This window comes from Geotrypetes seraphini, chromosome 8, assembly GCF_902459505.1.
Source record: "Geotrypetes seraphini chromosome 8, aGeoSer1.1, whole genome shotgun sequence".
In the NCBI taxonomy this organism is placed as follows: Eukaryota; Metazoa; Chordata; class Amphibia; order Gymnophiona; family Dermophiidae; genus Geotrypetes; species Geotrypetes seraphini.
Window position 1 is genome coordinate 165,731,124 of NC_047091.1, and position 27,758 is coordinate 165,758,881.

Consider the following 27,758-nt stretch of genomic DNA (forward strand, 5'->3'; position numbering starts at 1 on the left):
AAAGATCTTTACTACAAACGAGTTTTCCACTCCATGATTACCGTCCTAGGAGTCAAAACTTGGAATGGCCTTACAGAAAAGACCAGAACTGAACCTTGCCACATCATCTTCCAAAGAAAACTGAAAACCCATCAGTTCGATACTTTATCTCCTTTACCCTCTCTTCTCTCCCTTTCCCTTCCTCCCTTTCTCCTCTCTCCCCTTCCTCTCCCTCTTACCTATCCACCTCCTCTCTCTCCCTCTTCTTTCTCTCTTCTCTTACCTCTCTTTACAGTCACCTTGAGCCTGTATAGGTATGAGCGACGCACCGACACGGTGTTTTCCCATAGTGTATTTGTCTAATGAGTATCTCGCTAGTCCCCTGAAGAAGGCATCTGCCGAAACTCGGATCCTAGTTGGGACCACAACAGAAGAGAGTGTTTCTCTTTGTTTGACTACATTTTGGACTAACAAACGTTGTAGCCTTGGTTAGACATCTCATTTGCCTCTCTTTGTTTGTTTACATTGTTGGCGTCCACGAGGCGAGTTTAGTGCTTCTCTTGTTTTCTCTACCAACTCTCCAATTTACTGATAACGACCCCAGACTACAAATCGTTCAGAAAAGAAATAAAAACCATGCTATTCAAGAAATCCTTGAAGACAAACTAACACCGCAAGACTCATCCCAGTTCTCGGAAGCAACTCGCTCTGCTCTTCAATTCCTCTGGAAATGGCCAGATAACTCCTTTTGTAATCCACCTTGAACCGCAATAGAAATCACTAATGTAATGTAATATTTACTGGAATAGTACACATTAATACTGCCAATATGACTATTAGTAAGTGACTTCCATTGCATAAAATGGGAACCGCCATAAATAACATGTTATAATGCATATTAGCAGGAGGTAAGGTAATAATGTACTCAGTAATTGTATCCTTAGTACAATTAGTAGAAAGTTGTATTTGGTTCCACAGAGAAGCATTCAAATTAGCAATGGCATTCCAGATGGATTCTAAATTGATTACCTCAGGTCTCTGAGGGGGAAACAACTCTGCTCTAGAAGCCCCTGTTACCAACAAGGTACCTGTGCCCACAGCAGCCACCACAGAAACTTCATGGGTCGGCCGAGCTCCTCTCCCCCCCCCCCCCCCCCCCCCACCGATCGCTGTGTTGACATCTCCTGCCTCAGACCAGGGCCGGAACCCCCGCTCTCCACAACCAGCAGGAAGATGTCCTGAGCCAACAGCTCTTCGGCTGCGTCGGGGCGGGGCGGCGGCGTGCGCTTATCCGGGGACAAAGTAGCACCCTCAAAGGAGAACTCCGGTGCTTCAGCTTGCGCTCGTTCTCCAGCTGAGGAAGTTCCCGGTTGTAGTGTCCTCAAGCCGCGCTCGACGAAGACGTCCATCGGTCCAGACTGTTGCTGAGTTTCATCCGGGAACACCCGGAGCTTCGACTGCCTCTTTACCATCGGTAAGTAGCAAAAGCTTGAAGTCCAACGGGACGGCGTCTCCTCGAGAGCTTCAGACTGCCATCTTAGTCAAGCTCCTCCCCTTATTTTTAAATTTTTATCTTCTTTCATTCTTTCTATTGTCTATAATGTCGTCTCCCCGCACTGAGAGATGTACTACATGTTTTTAGATTTGTTCTAGAGAATGACACAGAGACAAAATACATCACCGTTCCCGTCCCCGCGGATAACCGTGGGAAATAATCCCATGTCATTTTCTAGTGTCTATTTCAACCTCGGTCCTTCTACACCAGCATTCTTCAAAGCAAAGCTTGCGGTTCAGTGGTTGTGGCCATTCATACTCTGATTCTTATGTGAGCCAAGGATAATGAAGCCATCACTGATGTGATTGGCTCTTAGGCACTGGTGGAATGAGGCATTATGACATCACAATATCTGCTCTGGATACCAGAGACTGTCATTCTGTAGTGTCTGTTTCAACCTCAGTCCTTCTACACAGGCATTCTTCAAAGCAAAGCTTGCGGGTCATTGGTTGTGGCCATTCATACTCTGATTCTTCCCTCTCTCCTTAAAGAATGACATGAAGATGGTTTCCCGCAGTTATCCGCAGGGACGGAAACGGTGATGAATTTTGTCACCGTGTCATTCTCTAATTTGTTCATCGCTTTGATAAACAAATAAGTGATCCATCAAATTTTATTAAAACTTGAAACTTGTTTAAAACTTATTACATATTTTTATTTTAATCAGGTACTTTAGCTAGATAGTGAGCCTTTGGGACAGATAGGGTCATTTTTCTCAAATACCTAATTTCATTTTAGTTTGATACTTTGTAGACCGCTTAGGCCTGTAAAATGCAGGAGCCGTATATCAAATCTTAAATAAACATAAACCTTACTTCAGCCTTTTCCCGTCAATTTGGAGAATTCCCCTTCCTCTTGTTCGTTCCTTGTTTATCCTATATCAATCGTATTTCCTCCCCATCTACCTATCGTTTCGTCTTATATTAGTTACACCATTTGTTTAAAAGTTCTTTTATCTCCTTTTATTAAAATAATATTTGTATTATTGGCATTTTAATTTTTTTTTCCATTTATATTTTATCTGTAAACTCGCTTAGAAGTCTGATAAGCGACAGAATCAAATCAAAACTTGCATATTGCCTTCTAATGATTTTTGTATGACTTTTGTATCTTTCATATGTACAATGTTCCTTCAAGAAATATATTTTCAAAAATTTTGCAACAATCATTCGGTATTTCAAAGTCTCAAAATTATAGGTGGTCGCAGTTGAAGCAGGCCATTCAGAGTGGGTTCCCTGACTGGCGAAACTTATGAAGTCATAATATGTGGAACACTATTACATGTTAAACCCCCTATGGATCGTTATAAATGCCGGCTTTTCATAATTATGACGGGAACAGCCATGCAGATGATAACACGCAATTGGAAGAACTATGATCGCCTTAAGGGAAGGGGTAAAACGCGGACCTCACGGACCTCGCGGATCTAAACCCGTTCGGCCTTAAAAATCTGAGGTCCGTGTCGGTCCGTGTCCCTGCCGCTTGTAGTTTCTGTCGCTGACAGACCTTGATGAGATTTTAGCGCTGACGGATCCGTCTCAGCATAGGGAGGGAAAAGTGTTAGGATCCGTCAGCGCTAAAATCTCTTCGAGGTCTGTCAGAGCCAGAGACTAGTGCTGGAGCGGCAGAGCAGAAGCCAAGAGAGCGGGGGCATAGGTTTTGGACGTGCGTTATGGAAAAGAAGTCTCCAAACTCCAGCACTAGTCTCTGGCTCTGACAGACCTGGAAGAGATTTTTAGCGCTGACGGATCCTAACACTTTTCCCTCCCTATGCTGAGACGGATCCGTCAGCGCTAAAATCTCATCAAGGTCTGTCAGCGACAGAAACTACAAGCGGCAGGGACACGGACCGACACGGACCTCAGATTTTTAAGATCGGTTTAGATCCGCGAAGTCCGCGTTTTACCCCTTCCCTCGCCTTAACTTTCTCTTTCGGTGGGCGAACTTATGCTCCAGCTGCAAATATGAAAAAATGAATGCTGAGATATTGGAGCATAGGAAGGTATTTAACTTGGTGTGGGGCCCATTGGGTCTTTTATTGCTTTTATATAATTATCATTTCTCTTTTCTTTTTGTCTGATTTCCTTACACATCCAGAGTGGGAAAGTATTACTACTTTAAATAAGAGTGGGTTATTGGAAGGATAATTGCATTTATATTATTGATTAAGTAAAGGGGGGGGGGGCAAGATTACTTTGGAATATTTGTAAGTTCAAAATGCTTTTCTTGATTTGTTATATGTTCAGATTCATGTGTATTGTACTGTTACTACTTGAAAATCAATAAAGATTTATTTTTTTTAAAAAAACCTTGAAACTTGGAAAAAACTACTATTCACTAAACAACGATTTGCTGAGAGCTAGCATTTCAAATATCCCCTAAAAATCGCTGTTGACTTTGCAATGTCTTTCTACATATTTTCAGGATAGCAAAAACGCATGCAGTTTTCTGGCCAATCACTGCCATGAGGAGGTTTCACAACCTAAATAACAACAGAGCACCCCATCTGGCCAAACCACACTCCTCCTCAGCTGTGCCTTGTGCCAAGCCCTAGGGGATGTTTTCTGTCCAGTTCACGAGCCTGGGCAGTTCTCTTTGACAAGTGTCTGCACAGCCCAGCCAACTCCCTTCTTTGTGCAGATATTCAAAGGTTTCTTACCGGCAGAGGCTGGTTCAGAGCACCCTGGACGCCACCACAAGGTGACAGACGATTCAATTGGCTGCGCACACAAGACCTCGGGTCCTCCTCACATGGGACGTGGTGGGACGTTAGGAAAACAACCCAGAGAAAGGTAATGATAACTGTGCGCACACGTGATGTGTCCATCCGTTTAGTATAACTTAAGATTACGATGTTTGTTTTCTTGGGCGACACTTTAAAAGACCTCAGTGCAATCTGATTTGGGGACGTTTTGTTTCCTACTTTATGCGCATAGGTGGATGCTAGGTTTTAGTTCTTACATTAGCGTCTAATGCACGATTCATTCTGTTTGCCTTTAAACGGCTGGGTGGTTTTTGTGCGGTTTTTACTTAGCGTCTAATGCACGATTCATTCTGTTTGCCTTTAGACGGCTGGGTGGTTTTTGTGCGGTTTTAACTCGGGGCACAGACAGCTGCTGTCTAATGCTGGGGGTGAAACTTGCCAGTCAAGGCAGGTGCAAGGGAGGAGGAGGAAGAGGCAGCTTAAAGACTTTCAGGCTTTTCAACACGTCAGTCTTTATAGCTCGAGTAATTATCAAGTTCGTTGACAGGTTTCGTGAGAGTGATTTGGTGAAAGTGATCCGAGAATATTGCTCTAACCTAAGCAGGCTCTTGGAACAGTGCGTTCCAAAAGATTCGCCTCTTGATACACAGGAGCGCTCAGTGTTTCGTGGTTTTAATTTTATTCCAAATACAGTGATATTTTATATTATTGTGTGTATTGGGAGAAATTGTTTCAATATCTGGATGATGATAGAGGGCTCCTTTTACTGAGGCGCGCTAGCGTTTTTAGCGCGTGCAAACCACGCACTAAATGAAAAATACTAACGCAAGCGCTATGGAGGTATTAGCACAGGGGTAGGGAACTCCGGTCCTCGAGAGCCGGGTTTTCCGGATTTCCCCCATGAATATGCATTGAAAGCAGTGCATGCAAATAGATCTCATGCATATTCATGGGGAAATCCTGAAAACCCGACTGGAATACGGCTCTCGAGGACCGGAGTTCCCTACCCCTGTGTTAGCGTTTAGCGCGCGCGGCATTGTACCACTAGCGCACCTTAGTAAAAGGAGCTCATAGTGTAAATCCACCCCGAACCGTTTTTCGGGGGATAGAAGTGAGTTGTAAATGCCAGATTACATGAAATTAATTTAAATTTGATTTGTATCAGGAGTCCTTTTGCTTCATGCTACAGGGATGATATTTGGAACTGATTATAGATTGTTTGCATTTTTTTTATGTCTTAAGTCTGCTTTAATTTGATGTGTTTCATATTATCCTTTCCTAACTTACACAAAGTCAAGACTCTGAATAAAAATAGAATGATTGATGCTTCCTTTATGACTCCTTTATAGGTATTTCATGAATGCATACAGTTTACTAATTATTCTTAACCCCTTGGGGAATTCACTCTTCTGGGTCAGGACAAGCTATTTTTGTTTTTTTCCCTGGAGAAGAGGAGACTTAGAGGGGATATGATAGAGACTTACAAGATCATGAAGGGCATAGAGAGATTGGAGAGGGACAGATTCTTCAAACTTTCGAATAATAAAAGAACAAGAGGGCATTCGGAAAAGTTGAAAGGGGACAGATTCAAAACGAATGCTAGGAAGTTCTTCTTTACCCAACGTGTGGTGGACACCTGGAATGCGCTTCCAGAGGACGTAATAGGGCAGAGTACGGTACTAGGGTTTAAGAAAGGATTGGACAATTTCCTGCTGGAAAAGGGGATAGAGGGGTATAGATAGAGGATTACTGCACAGGTCCTGGACCTGTTGGGCTGTCGCGTGAGCGGACTGCTGGGCACGATGGACCTCAGGTCTGACCCAGCAGAGGCATTGCTTATGTTTTTATGTAATTTATTTCACTTGATATAAGGAAAGAGGAAGTGGATGGGACCTGATATATCATCTCTCTGTGGTTACTTTCAAAACAGAGTATATATTACATACAGAACTTATTATGTACCTGTGGCGATGAAGGTTTATTTCATTGGCCCAGAATCACAAGGAGCCGCCTTTTTCAGGCTTTGGAACTCTTTTGTAATCTATTACCTAAACTTCAGGAGCTGCCTGACTTTTTCACATCTGAAATCCTGCTTGCTCTCAGAAGTGACAGTCTTACTTGGTGGGAAGGGAATAAGAACATAAGAATAGCCTGACTGGGTCAGACCAATGATCCATCAAGCCCAGTAGCCTGTTCTCACGGTGGCTAGTCCAGATCACTAGGTGTAGCAATATTCCATGCTACCGATCCAAGGCAAGCAGTGGCTTCCCCCATGTCTTTCTCAATGACAGACTATGGACTTTTCCTCCAGGAACTTGTCCGAACCTTTCTTAAAACCAGCTATGCTATCCGCTCTTACCACATCCTCTGGCAATGCGTTCCAGAGCTTAACTATTCTCTGAGTGAAAAAAAATTTCCTCCTATTGGTTTTAAGGGTATTTCCCTGTAACTTCATCGAGTGTCCCCTAGTCTTTGTAATTTTTAACGGAGTGAAAAATCAATCCACTTGTACCCGTTCTACTCCACTCAGGATTTGGTAGACTTCAATCATATCTCCCCTCAGCCGTCTCTTTTCCAAGCTGAAGAGCCCTAATTGTTTTAGTCTTTCCTCATACGAAAAGAGTTCCATCCCCTTTACCATCTTGGTTGCTCTTCTTTGAACCTTTTCTAGCGCCACTATATCTTTCTTGAGATAAGGAGACTAGAATTGAACTCAATACTCCAGATGAGGTCGCACCATGGAGCGAAATAGGGGCATTATGACATTCTTAGTCTTGTTAACCATCCCTTTTTTAATAATTCCCAGTATCCTGTTTGCTTTTTTGGCTGCCGCCACACATTGGGCGGAAGGTTTCATCATATTGTCTACAATGATACCCAGATCCTTTTCTTGGGCGCTAACCCCCAAGGCGGACCCTAGCATCCGGTAACTGTGATTCAGGTTATTCTTCCCAATGTGCATCACTTTGCATTTGTCCACATTAAATTTCATCTGCCACTTGGACGCCCAGTCTTCCAATTTCCTAAAATCCGCCTGCAATTTTTCACAATCTACATGCGTTTCAACAACTTTGAACAGTTTAGTGTCATCTGCAAATTTAATCACCTTGCTCGTTGTTCCAATTTCCAAATCATTTATAAATAAGTTAAATAGCACTGGTCCCAGTACAGACCCCTGTGTCACTCCACTGTTTACTCTCCTCCATTGAGAAAAATGACCATTTAACCCTACCCTCTGTTTTCTATCCGATAACCAATTTCTAATCCACAACTGAACTTTGCCAACTATCCCATGACTCTTTAATTTTCTCAGGAGCCTCTCGTGAGGAACTTTATCAAAAGCTTTCTGAAAATCTAGATACACTATATCAACCGGCTCACCTTTATCCACATGTTTATTCACACCTTCAAAGAAGTCAAGCAAATTTGTGAGGCAAGATTTCTCTCGGCTGAACCCATGCTGACTCTGTCTCATTAAATCATGTTTGTCTAAGTGTTCCACAATTTTATTTTTTATAATCGTTTCTACCATTTTGCCCAGCACCAAAGTGAGGCTTACCAGTCTGTAATTTCCCAGATGTCCCCTGGAGCCCTTTTTAAAAATCGGCGTAACTTTGGCCACCCTCTAATCGTCAGGTACTACAGATGATTTTAGTGACAGGTTACAGAACACTTACAGTAGGTTAGAAATTTCATGTTTAAGTTCTTTTAGTACTTTGGAATGTATACCATCCGGTCCTGGTGATTTATCACTTTTTAACTTGTCGATTTGGCTCAGTACATCTTCCAGATTCACCGAGATTTCTTTCAGTTCCTCCGCATCATCACCCTTGAAAACTATTTCCAGTTCAGGTAAAATCTCTTACATCTTCTTCCGTAAAGACTGAAGCAAAGAATTCATTCAGTCTTTCCGCTATGGCCTTATCCTCCCTGAGCGCCGTTTTCACTCCTTGATAATCCAGCGGTCCCACAGATTTCCTCACAGGTTTTCTGCTTCTGATGTACTAATATCCATGCCTAGTTTACAGTCCTAACCTTTACAGCTGATCCTTTTAGTTTCTTTTTAACCATTTTCCTCATTTTATCATAGTCGCTCTTTCGAAAATTAAATGCCAAATTGGCATCAATAATCAGCTTTAACAAGCTCGTAATTGAAAAAAAAAAAAAAATTAATTGGGAGATAGGTGCCTATATTCTTAGGTGCGATTCTGCAAAAGATTCTAGTAAATGTGTTTAGGGGTGGAGAAGGACTTAGGCGCCGCTACGTGCGATTCTCTGAAGGACTTAAGTGCCTATAATGTAGGCCTTTTAAGCCCTGGCTGACATTACAGGGGCCTAAGTTTTAAGTTAGGCGCCGCTGAGTGCGATTCTGTAATGGGCGCCTAAGCGTGATTGACATGCAACAGGCACCTATCTTTAGGCGCCTATCTTTTGTAGGCGCCCATTACAGAATGTGGTCCTAAGGGGCCCTTTCCCCGAGTTGTGCTAAAAGATGGTTTGGGATCCACGCCATGGGCTGAGGCCACTTTTAGGGCAGTGGTAAAATGGCCCCATTTTCCATTTTTTTTCTTAATGGCCATGTGCTAATTTCGGTACGCCTTCAGTAGCGCAGGACATTGGCGCGCCAACAATCCCGCCCCGACATATGCAAGCAGGACAAATGTGCGCCGCCCTTTTTCCTTCCGTTCGTGGCAAAATTCTAAGTGGATTGGGGGGGTTCGCAGCAATGGTGTAATTGAGAGCGCGTCAGCATCCCCCTGATTGTAGTGGGGGGATTCCCCCCCCCTTTAGAGCGGAAAAGGGAAAGCTTCGAGTTCGTGTGAGGAGAGTTATAAGTGTAGTGGGGTGTTCCCCCAACACTCCCCCATCAACGAGAGTGCAAGTGTATTTGGGGTGTTCTCCCCAAACCCACCCTCAGAGCGCAAATGGAAAAGCAATAGGGAAGACAATAGGGCTGAACGCATGTGTCCTGCGCAGAAATGTCAGGGTAGGATTGTCGATGCGCCAATGTCCTGCATGCATTTGACGGGTCACCGCTAATTTCCCCATTACCCCCTGTTTTGAAGGTGGTAAGAACTTCCGCAATAACCACGTGCAGCTGCATAGTGAGGGTAAGTGGCGCCATTTGCTTCAGAGGAGGAGCTTCCGCCCACACTCGCACGCGACTGCACGAACACTCCGGTGTCTTTCAACAAGCTACTCAAACCTTAAAATGCACCGCGAAGGTAAGGGGGAGGGAGGGAGATGGCAAGGACCGCGCGAGGGGTGCCGAAGGACAGTGAGGTGGCGAGAGGGAAGGGTGGATGCTGCGGGGACAGGGCGGTGAAGGGGACGGTGGTCCGGTGATGGGGACAGATTTTTCCCCCCCCCCTGTGTCGTTTTCTACCGTGTATGTAAAACTGTAACCGCTTCTGGGCTCTTTTGGAAAGATGGGCTAAATAAATAAGGTGAAAACAATGGTCACCTTTCAATTAAGTTTCCAAATCCCAGAACAAATGTTAAGTGAGCTGGAGCTTCTGTGTGTGACTTAGGGAGACCGTGTAAAGGCCAGCAGGGACATTTTCCAAGATATATGTGCGTTGTCATTTTAAATTCACGTCTGCTTTGAAGAACTACCCAAGCCGTGCCCAGAACACATCTTTAAATCTCCACATACTGCCCTGTACAGCTGTAAGTAGGATCTTTTCTGAACTCGTTATTTATATTAAGATTTACACATCTTTCTATCTCTAGAGCAGGGGTAGGGAACTCCGATCCATGAGAGCCGTATTCCATTTGGGTTTTCAGGATGTCCTCAATGAATATGCATGAGTTCTATTTGCATGCACTGCTTTCAATGCATATTCATTATGGACATCCTGAAAACCCAAATGGAATATGGCTCTCGAGGACCGGAGTTCCCTACCCCTGCTCTAGAGGGCTCACAATTTAAGGAAAAAAAATCCACAAAGAGCTGAAATGGTCCCATGGGTCTCAAACCACAGCTCTACCACTGTTCTCAAACAACAATCTTTTCTATAGCACTATCAGGCACATGCAGCACTGTATATCGTACATGCAAGAGACTGTCCCTGCTCAGAAGAGCTTACCATCTAATTATGACAGACACTCAGGGGGGGCTAAAAGGTGGTAGGAGCCTATTAAGGGAATGACAGACAGATGTGTTAGTTGGGTCAGTGTTTAAATGCAGCTTCGAATAAGTAGGTTTTTAGTCTGGCTTTGAATACCACCAGAGACGGAGCCTTACATAGCGAGTCGGGCAGGTTGTTACAAGCATGTGGCGCAGCAAGTTAGAAGGGATGGAGAAGGGAGTTGGCGGTAGATGAGAAGGGTACAGAGAGGAGGGACTTCTCTGATGAGTGGAGTTCCCGGAGGGGATTATAGGGGGTAACAAGAAAGGAGAGACACTGAGGAGCTGCAGAGCGAGTTCACATGAACGTCAGTAAGAGGAGTTTGAATTGTATGAGGGTTTCAGTCGTACACTCTAACAGGTGACCTGTCAAATAAGCGCAGGACAATTGCGCTCTGACAAAAGCACCTTGACAATTGCTTGCAGGGACAAGTGCATGCAGGCAATGGCGGCGGTGGATACTTTTTTGTCTTTTTGAGGGTTACAAAGTAACCCTCTTTTTTGAGGGGGGTGGGGGGAACCCCCTTAAAAATTCACTTGCTATCTAGTGTTAGGGTAAGGTTTATATCATGATTATGAGAACTCTAATCATGATACAAAGCTTACCCTAACACGAAGGCCCTGATTTGCTGACACTCCTCAGGCCCCACCCCTTGGGAGGAGCTTGAGGGGCCTGTGGAGTCATCCTGCACGCAATTGTTGGGACGCTTTTGTCGGAGCGCAATTGTCCTGCGCTCATTTGTCAGTGTACCGCTCTAACTATTAGGCTAGCCCCCTAACTTGCTTGGATATCTATACAACCATTGTATAATATGGACTTTCCTGAGCTGTCTCAGTCATCCATATCAGTGGGGTAGTGTGGGAGGTTGATGCCTGGGGTCGTGGCACTTGGCATCACCGCACCATGCACCCCTTTTTTCCCCCCACTTGAGCATCCCCTCGCCCCCCCCTCCCCCGTGTACCTCTTGAAATGTTTACCGGCATGAGAAGCATCTTCTACTTGCTGCTCAAGCCGGCCTTCTGACATCACGTCTTGGACCTGCGACCATGAAGTGACGTGAGAAGGAAGCTGAGGCCGGCGCGAACAGCAAATGGAAGATGTTGCTCGCTCTGGTGAATATTTCAAGAGGTACGCATGGGGGGAGGGGCAAAGAGGAGGAGAGGCGCCGGTGCCCCCTGTGAAGATGGATCCTTGGCAGTCCACCCCCCCCCCCCCGTCCCACCTTACTACGCCACTGGTCCATATTCCTTGTCATCCCCCCTTCATAATTTGGACATTTTGGTTTGTAAAATGGATGTTCATGCTGGACTTAGCCAGCATTTGTACATCTATTTCTCATGTAGGTACTTTAGGACATAAGAACATAAGAACATAAGCAATGCCTCTGCTGGGTCAGACCTGAGGTCCATCATGCCCAGCAGTCCGCTCACGCGGCGGCCCAACAGGTCCAGGACCTGTGCAGTAATCCTCTATCTATACCCCTCAATCCCCTTTTCCAGCAGGAAATTGAACAGATCTTGTTCTAAAAATACATGAGGACTGAGCATCCATAAGCGATCTACAGACTTGGACATCCATATTTTGAGTTCGACATTCTTTATCAAATGCTGATTTTAAACATTTTCAAAGCCATTTCTATAGCTAGAGAATTATGAGCATAAATAAATGGACAAGTCTAAAAATACTGGACAAAGCAATGAGGTACATCCGAGGGTACTGAAGGCAACCTAGGGATGTTCCGGCGGCTCTGCTGGCTGACCTTTACAATGCTTCTCTAGAGTCGACAGTAGTATGAGAGGACTAAAGAAGAACGGATGTGGTCCCTCTCCACAAAAGTGGAAGTAAGAAAGAATTAGGGGAACTACAGGTCGGTAAGTCAGACTTCTGTGGTAAGCAAATTAATGGAAACGCTTTTAAAACAGAGAATAATGACATTTCCAGAATCCAGTGGATTACAAGACCAAGGGATTCACTAGAGGTAGGTCTTGTTAGACACATCTGATTAATTTCTTTGACTGGGTGACCAGAGAACTGGATAGAGGGAGTGCGCTAGATGTGGTGTATTTAGATTGTAGTAAAGTCTTTGACAGTGTTCCACACGGGTGTCTAACAAATAAACTGAGTGCCCCCAAATGACGGACTGGGTCAGGAACTGGTCAGCACTTAATTAAAAACTAGATATAATAGGCATCTCTGAGACCTGGTGGAAGGAAAATAACCAATGGGACACTGTCATACTAGGATATAAACTATATCGTAGTGATAGGTTGGATCGAATTAATGGAGGGATAACGTTATATGTTAAGGAGGGCCTTGAATCGAATGAACAGAAAATTCTATAGGAGCAGAAACACACCTTGGAATCCATATAGGTAGAAATTCAATGTGTAAAGGGGAAAAGGAAAGTGATAGGAGTATATAACCAGCTGCCTTACCAGGATGAACGGACAGTTGCTGAAATGTTACCAGAAATTAGGGAGGCTAACAAACAGGATAACATAATAATAATGGGTGATTTCAACTATCCCGATATTGACTGGGTAAACGTAACACCAGGGCATGCTAGGGAAATAAGATTCCTTGATGAAATCAGGGACTGCTTTATGGAGCAGGTGGCTCAGGAACCGACAAGAGGCAAAGCAAATCTAGACTTAGTTCTTAGTAGAGCACATGAATTGGTGCAGGAGGTTATGGTGATGGGGCCACTTGATAACAGTGATTGTATCATGATCAGATTTGATAGAATCCCTGGAATAAGTTCACACAGGAAATTCAATGCAACTGCATTTAACTTTAGAAAAGCAGTATATGATAACATGAGGAGACTGGTTAAAAATAAACTTAGAGGAGCAGCTGCAAAGGTCAAAAATTTACATCAGGCATAGATGTTATTCAAAAATACTATCCTGGAAGCCCAGACTAGATATATTCCATGTATTGGAAAAGGAGGAAGGAACATCAAACGGCAGCCAATGTTGTTAATAAGTGAGGTGAAGGAAGCTACTAGAACTTAAAAAAAAATCCTTCAGAAATTGGAAGAAGGATCTGACTAAAAATCATTGTAAACAGCACAAGGAATGTCATATCAAATGCAAGGTGCTAATAAGGAAGGCAAAGAGAAGCCTTGAAAAGAAGATTGTGCTGGAAGCAAAAACACACAGTAAAAGCTTTTATAGGTATATCAAAAGCGAGAAGCTGGGAAGAGGATTCAGTTGGACTGCTAAACAACTGAGGGATAAAAGGGGCTTTTGGGGAAACCAAGGCTATAGCGGAGAGATTAAATTAATTTTTTTTTTCATTGGTCTTCTCCGAGGAAGATATAAGGGATTTATTACCAGTGCCAAAAATGGTATTCAATTCTGATGAATCAGATAAACTCAAAGACATCTCTGTAACACTGGCATTAGCAATATCACAAAATTGCCTCCCGCATCGGTGTTTTGGGTCTCTCTGACGTCACTTCTGGGTCCCGTGCCTAGGAAGTAAAATCAGAGGGAGAGCTGACATGACGCGGGCAACAAGTCATAATGCTGCTCATTCTGGGGAAAATTAAAGAAGTACGGGGGAAGGGAAGCGTAAGGTGCTGCATGGGTTCCGGGACGGAGAATAGGGCAGGGGAGGGGTGCCACCGCTTTGGGCGGCTCTCACCCTTGCTATGCCACTACCAGGAGGCTTGAGACTTTGGAAAACTCTTATAGATATCTGAATTTGTGTTTCATGAGCTTTCCAAAGCACCCAAACCTGTCAGCTGGAGATATTTTGAAAAATAATAATAATAGAGATATATCTTTTATTTCTTAGATTTCCTTACACATCCAGGGTGGGGGGAGGGAAGGGGAAAGTATTTGGAAGAGTTAAAAAATATTTAAATATAATATTGTAATAAATAATATGATTCAATATATTAATAATTGGGAGGAGGGGGAAAATGGATGTTTTCTTTAATAATGTGTGTAATATGGTGTATTATATGCAATCTGTTAAAGTTATATTAATTGTAATACACTGTCAAAGCTTGAAAATTAATAAAGAATAAAAAAATATATATATATATGGAAGAGATTTTGCACGCTCCCAGAGAAGCCTTTTCCGAAAGCCTATTATATTGCAGCAAAGAAAATTTCTCAAGCTAAAGGTGATGCTTCTAGGGTGGAGTTGACTCAAAAGATAGTTTAGACCAGTGGTCTCAAACACGTGGCCCGGGGGCCACATGCGGCCCGCCAGGTACTATTTTGAGACCCTCAGTATGTTTATCATAATCACAAAAGTAAAATAAAACAGTTTCTTGATCATATGTCTCTTTAGCTTTAAATTACAATATTATTATTAAGACAAAGCCAAAAGGAAAGATTTATAAACTACTAGCTGATGACCCGGCGTTGCACGGGTATTTAATTATAGCAATAACACTGTAAATGGATTCAAATAAAGATACTTTATAGTGGTGAATGAAATTATTTTTTTACAGCTTTCTAAAAAGTACAATATTCAAATTATAATGTGAAATATTTGACAAAATGAATACAATACAACTAACACAAAACTTGATTATAAACAACATTTTTAGTTTCAACTCCAGGAGCAAGAACATATAAATTCTTGGGTGAACCCACCCTTGAGCAAGCAACATAGAGTTGACCATGGGAAAAACAGGGGGATCTTAAATCCACTCCACAGTATGTAATAGTCTGTCCCTGTGATTTGTTGATTGTGATAGAGAATGCAAGTCTCACTGGAATTTGCAAGCTCTTAAACTGAAAAGGAAGATGTGTTGCAAGTTTAGTTCAAATCGGGCAAGCCGTTTTTGCGTTGGCAGATTTTTACATTTTTGCCATTGACATGAATGGGTGAAATCTGATTTTCTGTTTGTAGCTCCGCCCACATGTGCAGGAGGGCCGCGAGACCCCCAGAACATATCACCCCAGGTAGTGAGGGATCTGCATACCAAGTTTCGTTCAAATCGGGCAAGCCGTTTTTTTCGTTGGCAGCTTTTTACATTTTTGCCATTGACATGAATGGGTGAAATCTGATTTTCAGGTTGTAGCTCCGCCCACGTGTGCAGGTGGGCCGCGAGACCCCCAGAACATATCACCCCAGGTAGTGAGGGATCTGCATACCAAGTTTCGTTCAAATCGGTCAAGCCGTTTTTACGTGATCGCGGCACATACACACACACATACATACACACATACATACCTCCGATTTTATATATATAGATAAAGAGTTTTACCTCATGCAAAATTGTCATTTCTTTAATAAGACATTAACTATTTATTTCTGAGGCCCTCCAAGTACCGACAAATCCAAAATGTGGCCCTGCAAAGGGTTTGAGTTTGAGACCACTGGCTTAGACCAGATAGACTGAAGAGCGACAAATCACCAGGCCCAGACGGCATCCACCCAAGGGTACTAAAAGAACTGAGAAACGAAATAGCAGAGACACTTCGCCAAATATGTAACCTCTCCCTAAAAACTGGAGAGATCCCAGAGGACTGGAAAATGGCAAATGTCACGCCCATCTTTAAGAAGGGATCAAGGGGTGACCCGGGAAACTACAGGCCTGTGAGCTTGACCTCGGTTCCGGGAAAGATGATGGAAGCAATGGTAAAGGACACAATCTGCGAACACATAGAAAAAAATGGGCAACTGAAGGCGAGCCAGCATGGCTTCTGCAAGGGAAGGTCGTGCCTCACAAACTTGCTGTACTTCTTCGAGGGAATAAACAGCCAGATGGATAAGGGGGAATCCATAGACATCATTTACCTTGACTTCCAAAAAGCCTTCGACAAGGTACCTCACGAACGGCTACTAAAAAAGCTGTGGAACCACGGGGTGCAAGGGGATATCTACCGATGGATCAAACACTGGTTGGCAGGCAGGAAACAGAGGGTTGGAGTAAAGGGACAATACTCAGACTGGCAATGGGTCACGAGCGGAGTTCCACAGGGGTCGGTGCTAGGACCTCTATTGTTCAATATATTTATTGACGATCTGGAGACGGGGACAAAATGTGAGGTTATCAAATTTGCTGATGACACCAAACTCTGCAGCAGGGTTAGGAACAAGGAAGACTGTGAAAACCTGCAAAGGGACCTAACGAGACTGGAAGACTGGGCAAATAAGTGGCAAATGAGTTTTAACGTAGAAAAATGCAAAGTCATGCACGTAGGGAAAAAGAACCCGATCTTCAGCTACAAAATGGGGGGAACACCGCTAGGGGTGAGTAACCTTGAAAGGGATCTGGGGGTGATGGTTGACACATCACTGAAACCATCGGCGCAATGTGCGACAGCCTCAAAGAAAGCAAACAGAATGCTGGGCATCATCAAAAAGGGTATCACAACCAGGACGAAGGAAGTCATCATGCCGCTGTATCGCGCAATGGTGCGCCCGCACCTGGAGTACTGTGTTCAATACTGGTCGCCGTACCTCAGAAAGGACATGGCGGTACTCGAAGGAGTGCAGAGGAGGGCGACTAAACTGATAAAAGGTATGGGAAATTTCTCTTACGCTGACAGGTTAAAAACGCTGGGGCTGTTCTCTCTGGAGAAGAGGAGACTTAGAGGGGACATGATAGAAACCTTCAAAATCCTAAAGGGCATAGAGAAAGTGAATAAGAACAGATTCTTCAAACTGTGGGGAGCCACAAGCACTAGGGGTCACTCGGAGAAATTGAAAGGGGACAGGTTTAGAACAAATGCTAGGAAGTTCTTTTTTACCCAGAGGGTGGTGGACACATGGAACAAGCTTCCGGAGGAGGTGATAAGCCAGAACTCTGTACAGGGGTTCAAGGAAGGTTTGGATAGGTTCCTGGAGGATAAGGGGATAGAGGGGTACAGATAGAACTTGAGGTAGGTTATAGAAGTGGTCAGTAACCACTTCACAGGTCGCGGACCTGATGGGCCGCCGCGGGAGCGGACCGCTGGGCGGGATGGACCTCTGGTCTGACCCAGTGGAGGCAACTTCTTATGTTCTTATGTTCTTAGACCAAATAGAGCTTTTGAAGAGTTCTGCAACTGAAGTAATCAATCGATCTACTCTTATGGTTACATTTATTTTTCCTCAAGATCATGATCATATTCTGAGACTCTTCTTTAAGTATAAAAATTAGAACTTCATAGGTCATAAGTTTTGGGTTTTCCTGGATCTTACAGAAACTACTCAGGAAAGAAGGATGAAATTTCAGTCTATGATTTGCTGCTGAAAAGTTCTCATCCCAACCAACAAAGTTGGGAGAGTCTCCATCGAGAGCTTTACACTTAGGGGCTCACAATCGAAACAGAAATAACTCTAAAAACCCACCCACATCGGCACTTGGATGACCTAAAAGATAGATCATCCAAGTGCCGACAATCGAAACGGGTTTTTAGACGTATCCAGAGACTTTTTAGGCCTCTGAATCCCACTGTGCGCCCAGAGCAGAAAGGGGCATTTTTGAAGGAGTGGTTAGGGTGGGATGAGGGCCAACCTAGACTTAGTCATACTGCAGGAATAATCTAAAGCAGGGATGTCCAACCTGCGGCCCGAGGGCCGCATGCGGCCCAGTGAGGTATTTTGTGCGGCCCCAGTTGAGGGCGATGCAGTGTTTTCCTCTGCCGCCCCTGGGTGTTTACCGTCTTGCCGGCTCCCTCCTCTGTCTTGCTGCAGCATTTGCACATTTGTGCCATCCCAGAAACATTTTTTTTGGCCAATGCAGCCCAGGGTAGCCAAAAGGTTTGACACCCCTGATCTAAAGTTTTGTGAGGCTGCCTGGACGGAACTTATATGTTGTGACTTAGGCGATCTAAAATCAGGTCTAAGTGCCCAAAAGGTATCCAAAGTGAGCAGATAACCATTGCAGAGACAAAGTACAGACCCCAGCACACTTCCCCAGTGATCATTGACCCTCCCCCCTCAGCCATAAAAATCAGAATAAAAACGTACATACCTGCCTCCAGAACATCAGCAGCTGGCATAGGAAAGCCTAGTAGAGCTTGCCAGAGGTGGCTTAAATAGTCTGGGGGTGGGCTAGTGAACCATAGAGAGGAAGACCCAGGCTCATAAGCCACTCTAACCACTGCATTCATTGTGGAAGATGTGAGTCCACAAAAAAAACCCCAAACCCTACTCTACTGCCATTGGGGTTGTAGACAGATGGGTATAGTGGGTTTGGTTGGGGGGGGGAGATCACCATGACCTGCAAGGGACTTGTGGTGAGATCTTTATGTGGCACCCTGTATGTGAAGTTCACAGCAATGCCCTGTAAGGTGCATTTGGACTGGGCCAATTTTTTGGACGAGAATGCAGTCTAAAGATAGCTATACTAGCGGTCTGGCCAATCAAAGAGCTGGATGTAGAAGTCAATAATTTTCAGAAAAAATTTTTGAATCTATTTTTCAAGAATGGACTCTGGACGCTAGGCTCAAAACAGACTTATGACGTTTGTTTTGATGATGCCACTCCACATCTAGTGATTTTCCACTTTTTTTGTTCTGTATTTTTCCAACGGAATGAAAAAAGTGGAAAATCACTGGGCTAAGTGTATAGCCCTTGTTGGAGACTGCCTCAACTTTGTCGGTTGGGATAAGAACTTCTCAGCGGCCCCTCATAAGCTTAAAAAAGTATAACTGGTATTTAGGCATGAGTACTTAACAGCAGGTGCCCAAGCAGCTTGCAGGATTCTGAGAACCTTCCCCATATGTCACCCCTATGTAAGTTAAGCAGATAGATTCAGAAGAGCACTCAGGCAGAAGAAAGCGATAGGTGACAAGAAAAAATCATTCCGAAAATGGAAAAAGAACCAAACCGGGGAGAACTGGAAAGAACACAAAAAACACCAAAAAGAATGTCACCGAGTGGTTAGGAAAGCAAAAAGAGAATACGAAGAGAGGCTGGCTGGGGAAGCAAGAAACTTCAAAACGTTCTTCAGATACGTTAAAGGGAAGCAACCGGCGAGGGAGGAAGTAGGACCATTGGATGATGGAGTCAGAAAGGGAGTGGTAAAGGAGGAAAAAGAGGTAGCTGACAGGTTAAACAAGTTCTTCTCGTCAGTCTTCACGAGCGAGGACACATCCAATGTACCAGAACCCAAAGAGATCATAAGTGGAGATCAAGAAGAAAAACTGTCGCAATTAGAGCTAAGCCATGAGGATGTCCTCAAACAGATAGATAGATTGAAGAGTGACAAATCACCAGGCCCGGACGGAATCCACCCAAGGATACTAAAAGAACTAAAAAACGAGATAATGGAAATACTCCAACAAATTTGTAACCTATCCTTGAAAACTGGGGAGATCCCGGAGGACTGGAAAATAGCAAATGTCACACCTATTTTCAAAAAGGGATCGAGGGGTGATCCGGGGAACTACAGGCCGGTAAGCTTGACTTCAGTTCCGGGCAAGATGGTAGAAGCACTGATAAAAGACAGCATCTGTGAGCACATAGAAAAAAATGGACAACTGAAAGCGAGCCAGCATGGCTTCTGCAAGGGAAGATCGTGCCAAACGAACTTACTGCACTTCTTTGAAGCGATAAACAGCCAGATGGACAAAGGGGAACCCATAGGCATCATTTATCTCGACTTCCAAAAAGCCTTTGACAAGGTAACTCATGAGCAGCTACTTAGGAAGCTATGGAACCACGGGGTGAAAGGGGACGTATACAGATGGATTAAACACTGGTTGGCAGGCAGAAAGCAAAGGGTTGGTGTGAAGGGCCACTACTCGGACTGGAGGAGGGTCATGAGTGGTGTTCCGCAGGTGTCGGTGCTCGGACCACTGCTGTTCAATGTATTTATAAATGACCTGGAAACGGGGACAAAGTGTGAAGTTATAAATTTTGCGGATGACACCAAACTCTGTAGCAGGGTTAGAACCGCGGAATGTGAAGACTTACAAAGGGACCTAAACAAACTGGAAGAGTGGGCAAATAAATGGCAAATGAACTTCAATATAGAGAAATGCAAGGTCATGCATATAGGGAAAAAGAACCCGATGTTCAGCTACAAAATGGGGGGGATCAGAGCTAGGGGAAAGTACCCTTGAAAAAGACTTGGGTGTGCTGGTGGACACAACAATGAAATCAACGGCACAATGCGCAGCAGCCTCAAAGAAAGCAAACCGAATGTTGGGTATTATTAAGAAGGGTATTACAACAAGGACGAAGAAAGTCATCATGCCGCTGTATCGCGCAATGGTGCACCCGCATCTGGAGTACTGTGTCCAATATTGGTCACCATACCTCAAGAAGGACATGGCGATACTTGAGAGGGTTCAGAGAAGAGCGACGAAAATGATAAAAGGTATGGAAAACCTTTCATACGCAGACAGGTTAGAAAGGCTGGGGCTCTTCTCCCTGGAAAAGCGGAGACTCAGAGGAGACATGATAGAGACCTTCAAGATCATGAAAGGCATAGAGAAGGTAGAAAGGGTCAGATTCTTCAGCCTATTGGGAACCACAAGAACAATTGAAAGGGGACAGGTTTAGAACCAATGCTAGGAAATTCTTTTTCACTCAGAGGGTGGTGGACACCTGGAATGCGCTTCCGGAGGTTATGATAGGACAGAGTACATTACGGGGTTTCAAAGAAGGATTGGATAAATTCCTGAAGGATAAGGGGATTGAGGGATACAGATAGAGGTAGAGATAGGTTATGAAAGGGTATAGATAGAAGGACAAGGGGGATTAAAAGATTTAGACAAGGATCACCTTACAGGTCATGGACCTGATGGGCCGCCGTGGGAGCGGACTGCTGGGCGCGATGGACCTCTGGTCTGACCCAGGGGAGGCAACTTCTTATGTTCTTATCTACCTGTATTTGCTAGTACTTTAAACATTTGCAGGTATCATGACCATGTAAGTGTGAGAGCTTGGGGTAGGATACAGAATTGCCTCTTTAAATGGTGAGAATCCTGGTACTTTGCTAAATTGCAAGTGACCACCCTTCCCTCTTTAGAAAGCTGTCCCCTACAGGGATGCGCATTTGTTTCCAAACAAAATGAAAGTCCGATTAAAAAAACAAAATACTGTTTCTTCTCACTTGAAAATGAAATGGCAGTGAGGAACAACTAAATTCAAGTTTTTATTGCATGTTTCATTTCAGAAATGTGAGATGTTTTGTCTTTGCTACTAAAAAATTTCATACAAGCAAAAAGAAAAACTTGAAAGAAAAGCACATTTTAGAAAAACATTCAGGCAATAATTTTCTTCAAAAGTCACCAAATATATTGTGCTATACAGTCCGCAGGAAGGGGGAGTACTAAAGATTTTTTAAAAAACCAACCCTTAAAGCAACAGGCTAATAATAAAGAAATAAATCAAAGAATAATATTATGAAAGGAAGAAACCCAAAACCATTATAAGTTTATCCCCGTTCTCCATCCCCCAAGCTCTGTTCTTATATGCACAAGCCTTGAACACTTTAAAATCATAAGTGTTTGAGGCTTGTGCAGATGAGGACAGAATTCACAGGGATGGGACAGGGATAGAGTTTGCAGGGATGGGGCAGGGACGGGGACAAACTTGATCCCTTTTTCATTCTCTGCTTACTGTGCCTGACATCAGGACTCCCTTCCTCCCCCTTACTCCCTTCCTCTCCCTTCCTCTCCCTTCCTCCCCCTTCCTCCCTTCCTCTCCCTTCCTCTCCCTTCCTCCCCCTTACTCCCTTCCTCTCCCTTCCTCTCCCTTCCTCCCCCTTCCTCCCTTCCTCTCCCTTCCTCTCCCTTCCTCCCCCTTACTCCCTTCCTCTCCCTTCCTCTCCCTTCCTCTCCCTTCCTCCCCCTTACTCCCTTCCTCTCCCTTCCTCCCCCTTACTCCCTTCCTCTCCCTTCCTCTCCCTTCCTCCCCCTTCCTCCCTTCCTCTCCCTTCCTCTCCCTTCCTCCCCCTTACTCCCTTCCTCTCCCTTCCTCTCCCTTCCTCCCCCTTACTCCCTTCCTCTCCCTTCCTCCCCCTTACTCCCTTCCTCTCCCTTCCTCTCCCTTCCTCCCCCTTACTACACAGTATAATCTCGTCAGAACGGACTCTCTTATAACGGAACCTCACCTATAGTGGCCGAGGTCTGCTGGTCCCGGCCGAGCACCATTATAAACATACAGAAAATCATTGCATATAGCGGATTGGCCTATAACGGACTTTGGGATATAACGGACAACTAATTTGGTCCCCAGAGCCGCTTTTAGTTGTAGTTTTATTCGGCAATAACGGACATGCAGGCTCCGCCTATAAGGTGCATGATGTGCCGGTGATATAGTATCAAAATGCAGCCCAGAAGAAAATGACAGAGGTATTTTTCTTTCCAGTACAGTACGACATAATGCTTTAGATTACAGGGGTGTCCAATGTCGGTCCTCGAGGGCCGCAGTCCAGTCGGGTTTTCAGGATTTCCCCAATGAATATGCATTGAAAGCAGTGCATGCAAATAGATCTCATGCATATTCATTGGGGAAATCCTGAAAACCCGACTGGACTGCGGCCCTCGAGGACCGACATTGGACACCCCTGCTTTAGAACATCTTTTAGGGTTCTGGTTTTGCAATCATTTCGTGCCATGCCAATGCTTTGCTGAGTTTTGTTCTTGATGTTGCTGATATGCTTGTGCAGTGACTATTCATTGATTGTACGTTGTTTCAAGTTGACCTAAATAAAGTTTTAAAAAAATGCAACGCTGGATATAACGGACCCTTTTTTCCTGGTCCCTTGAAGTCCGTTGTAACAAGATTATACTGTAATGTATGGTAATCTGCCTCATCTTGTCTTCTGGCACCATCTGCTGGTCATTGACAAGAACTTTTATCTGGTGCCATGAGATGTCCATTTAGTAAGATTCAGACTTGAATTCTGATAGACACAGTGTAAAGGCCTTACTGTGTTCATAATCAACTTATTAATTACACTCAATGTGTAATTAAACTCTGGAATTAAGCAGTTAGCTTAGCAGAATTTAAAAAAGGTTTTGATAATTTCCTAAAAGAAAAGTCCATAAGCTCTTATGTTATGGTATGTTTTGTATAATCTTATATCCCTCCGCATCCTCATTAATTAGACTTTGAGATGTGTTACAAGCAGCATATTGCCATATAGAATTCTGTATAGAGTTAAACATGTTACAAAGAATTATACATGCTTTTACTAAGCTGATTAGAGCAGCGGTCCACGGTAATCACACCAAAACCCTTTGGGAATTAATGGGATTTGTTCTGTTGCTGCATGGCAGCCGCTGGCAAGGCTTTGTATAAGGGGGGTATACAGTATATGCTACATAAAGTTTTCAAATTGTGCATACAGTCTGAAGTAATAATTTTTTTTTTTTTTTTTTTTTTTTATTAACCGCCTTTATGAAGAGATTCATCCAAGGCATTGTACAGCAGGTATAATTCAACATAAGACTTGCCCTACTGGGACAGACTGAAGGTCCATCAAGCCCCATATCCTGTTTCCAACAGTGGTCAACCCAGGTCCCAAGTACCTGGCAGAAATCCAAAGAGTAGCAACATTCCAGAGCTGAGATTGTGATGTCATAATGATGCCTCATTCCACCAATGCCTAAGAGCCGGCCTCGTCAGTGATGTCACAATGGCTTGGCTATCCTATTCTTGACTCACATAAGAATTGTCATACCGGGACAGACTGAAGGCTCATCAAGCCCAGCATCCTGTTTCCAACAGTGGCCAACCCGGGTCCAAAGTACCAAGCTAGATCCCAAGTAGTAAAACAGATTTTATGTTGCTTATCTTAGGAATAAGCAGTGGATTTCCCCAAGTCATCTTAATAATATGGTCTTCCCTTTTAGGAAATAAGCATTAACAGTAATAAAAAGGCCAAATATATATATTTTACAAAACTATATGTTCTCTCTTTTACTTGATAAATTGTAGTTCTACCTTTCTTTCCCTTTTTTTTTTTTGTTCTTGTTTGTTTTTAATAATGATTATGGTTTTGATGGATGTATAGTTACCCCATACATGTTTTTAGCATAATGTTCACCGCCTAGAAGTCTGATAGGGCGGTTTATAAAATTTCTAAATAAACTTTGAAACTTGGTAACAGCTCTGATGCTATGGTTTTGTAAAAATGAGGGGGGAGGGGGGATGAGGCAAAGTTAAAATCAGTAAATTGAAACTTAATAATAGGAGTACTGTGAAACAGTTTCAAAATATACTTGTGAGCAGCACTGAGCTTCAGATAAGAGAGATATGCAGTAATCCATACTAAAAGGGAGAAAGAATACTTATGAAGCATCTAATAAGCACAAATTAGAACATTCAAATAACAGAGATATGACGCTAGTGCTTTTCTATAATACAGCTTATCTTATAGCCGAGGGGTCAAGGGCAGATATTAGTTGGGGACAATAATAATAATAATAATTTTATTCTTATATACCGCCATACCCAGCGAGTTCTAGGCGGTTCGCATCAATTAGATTAGGATCCGCGTTGACATGCAGATTTACAACAAGTTATCAGATTTACAACAAATTTAACCGAACTTGACAGATGATGAAGGAAGAGGGTAGAAGATAGGGAGGAGAGAAGCTATCATGAGGGAGGAGAGGAGCCGAGCGCGGGGCGAGGTGTTATTGCAGGAGGGGGGGGGGGGGACGGTTAAGGGTCTTGTTTGCTGAATAGGTAAGTTTTGAGTAATTTTCTGAAGCCGAGGTAGGTGGAGGCCTCGAGAATCATTTGGGCTAGCCATGGGTTCAGCTTAGCTGCTTGGAAGGCGAAGGTTTTGTCTAGGACTCTTTTGAGATGACAAAGTTTTAGCGAAGGGAAGGCCAACAGCTGAATTCTGCGGGATTTCTTGTTGGTGCAATAAAGGATAAAGTGAGGATTGATGTATCTTGGCGATGAACCGGTTATCGATTTGTAGCAGAAGCATACGAACTTGAAAAGAACTCTGGATTCGAAAGGCAGCCAGTGAAGTTGGTGGTAGAAAGGGGTGATATGTTCCCATTTCTTCAGGCCAAAGATGAGACAAACGGCGGTGTTTTGGATCATTTTTAGTTTCCTGGTAGTTTTCTTCGTGGAGTTCAGGTAGATAGGTGGTATGGAGTGTGTTGGGATAAACAGATGGGAGGGAGGCTAAACTTAAGGCACATTGTTTATACAGTTAAAGAAAGTATAAGGAACTGATTTAATTGGTGTGGGTGGAAAGCTAGGCCTGGTGCAGAATGAGTGTATAGTCAATCACCCTATGTATTAAAGGCTTGGGTAAAGAGCCAGGCTTTCACCTGCTTCCTGAAGTAGTGGTAATCTGGAGTAGAGAGTTGCGCAGGGACAGAAATCCCACCCATCCCTGCCAGAATCTCCTCCGTTCCTGCAAGGAATCCTCTCCATCCCCACGAGGAATCGCCTCTGTCCCCCCCTAAAAGTTACCTGTCCTCATCAAAAGCAGCAATTACTTCTGACAGGTTGTTTTTTTGTTGTTTTTTTTAAGTCTTAGTTTTTTTAAACCAACAATAAAATACAATATAAACAAATAACAGTAAACAGAAATAGATGCATACATCACCAGAAAGAATTAGAATAGACATTAGGTCATGTGACTGTAGAGTTGACCATTTCTTCTTAAAAGAAAGAAATAAAAGAGTTGGATTTTTTTTTTGGCAATATAAAGTTGATATCTGTAAAGCAAACAAGTCCTGGTTTCATAGGTAATTTGTGAGAGGTCCTTCCAAGATCCACAAATGGTTTTTCATGAAGCAATGACCATTGAAATCATTTAAAGCAGAATTGAGAGAGGCACTTTTCAGGACAATGGTTGCATAAGAAAAATGTGTCAAAACTGAACTGGAAACCCCAAAATAAACTCAGCAAGTACTTCATTTTGTATTAAACACAATTGGTGGCATAACCATGAGAGGGGGATGGGCCTCCCACTTTGAGCTTAGCCCCCCTCAAAATGAACATCTTCCTTGCTGTGGCTGGTGGGACATTTTGGTTTTCCATCATCTTGGTCCCAGTTTCTGCTTTTGTCTAGCTTCTACTAATTCTTTTTCCAGGCCTTGGGAACCCCGGTTCCATCCCCATGGTAGTTCCATGAGCCTGGGGGGGATCCCCGTGAGAGTCCCATAGACATAGTAGGGAGTCCCATAGACCTGGGGGGGATCCCTGCAGAGTCCCCGTGGGACCTATGGGATTCCCACAATCCCCGTTCCTGTGCAGACCTCTAGTCTGGAGTTAGACATAGCCATGGTGCATCCTTACATGGAGTACTCCGTCGAGCATTGGTCGCCGTACATTAAGAAGGACACGGTACTAATCGAAAGGGTCCAGAGAAGAGCAACTAAGATGGTTAAGGGACTGGAGGAGTTGCTGTACAGTGAAAGATTAGAGAAATTGGGCCTTTTCTCCCTCAAATATAGGAGATTGAGAGGGGACATGATCGAAACATTCAAGGTCATGAAGGGAATAGACCTAGAGGGGCATAATCAGAAAAAACGGCTAAGTCCCCTTTTGGCCTAAGGTCTTAAACGTTGAAAGTAGAAGCAGGGAAAATGTCCATTATCAAAAAAAACGTCGAAAAGGAGTTTTTAAAAAATAATAGCCTGCCTCTACGTTCAGCTGTTTAAACGCCCAGACCACCACTATGTCTAAACTTATGCCATATAATCAACCTAAAAAAAGCCTAAGCCCCAAACGTCCAAAACAAGGGCTTTTAGGCGAATGAGGAGCCAGTCCTTCGCCTAAAAGCTGGATTCTGTAACCGGTGTCTGTCAAAAACAATACCGGTTACAGAATCCACCCCCCTCCCCCCCCAACGACATCGGGGCATGAGGGAGCCCAAGCTCTCTTGCCCCGTGGCACCCCTGACCTCCCTGACGCTATCGAGGCAGGAGGGAGCCCAAGCCCTCCTGCCCCGGGCACCCCCGAACTCCCCGACAGGATCGGGCAGGAGGGAGCCCAAGCCTTCATGAAGAACTAGATAAAGAGAGCTGTCGAGATGGCATTCCTGGATGTTTCATTGGCTTTTACCATTCCATTTTGTTAAATCTCTTAAAAGCATTAGATCCAGTTAATCCATATTAAAGCAGCTTCAAAAGGTATGCCTTATGGATATTTACAATATTTATCTGTACAATTATGTCATGTACTGTTGAATTATTAAAATGAGGCATCTACTATTGATGTTTTTTTCTTCAGGGAGAAGCACTTCAAGAGAAGTGAGAGGAGCTGAGCATGGAGGGGGCGCTGCCTGCTCGAGAGCGAGTAGGCGTACAAGATTTCGTCCTGCTGGATTCCTTCACCAGTGAGACAGCGTTTCTGGACAACCTGCGCAAGCGCTTCAGAGAACACCTCATCTATGTAAATCCGCATTGGTTTTCTGCCAAGTTGATGTATTTTTCAGAGGGAAACTTTGGCCGTTCCTGGGTTTTGGACTTTCAACCCAGTATGTCATGAGATTTATGAGGGG

General features: G+C 43.8%; 1 protein-coding gene across 4 annotated transcripts in view; it reads left to right on the forward strand.

Annotated features, from left to right (window-relative positions):
- Positions 1–4,306: 4,306 nt before the first annotated feature.
- Positions 4,307–27,758, forward strand: part of MYO1H (myosin IH) — a 122,664-nt gene continuing 99,212 nt past the window's right edge. For all 4 annotated transcript variants that reach the window (XM_033955594.1, XM_033955595.1, XM_033955597.1 and 1 more), the window contains exons 1-2: positions 4,307–4,326; positions 27,488–27,649. In XM_033955594.1, coding sequence (XP_033811485.1) covers positions 27,524–27,649 — 126 coding nt within the window. In that variant the 5' untranslated portion in view covers positions 4,307–4,326; positions 27,488–27,523. The remainder of the gene's footprint in view (positions 4,327–27,487; positions 27,650–27,758) is intronic.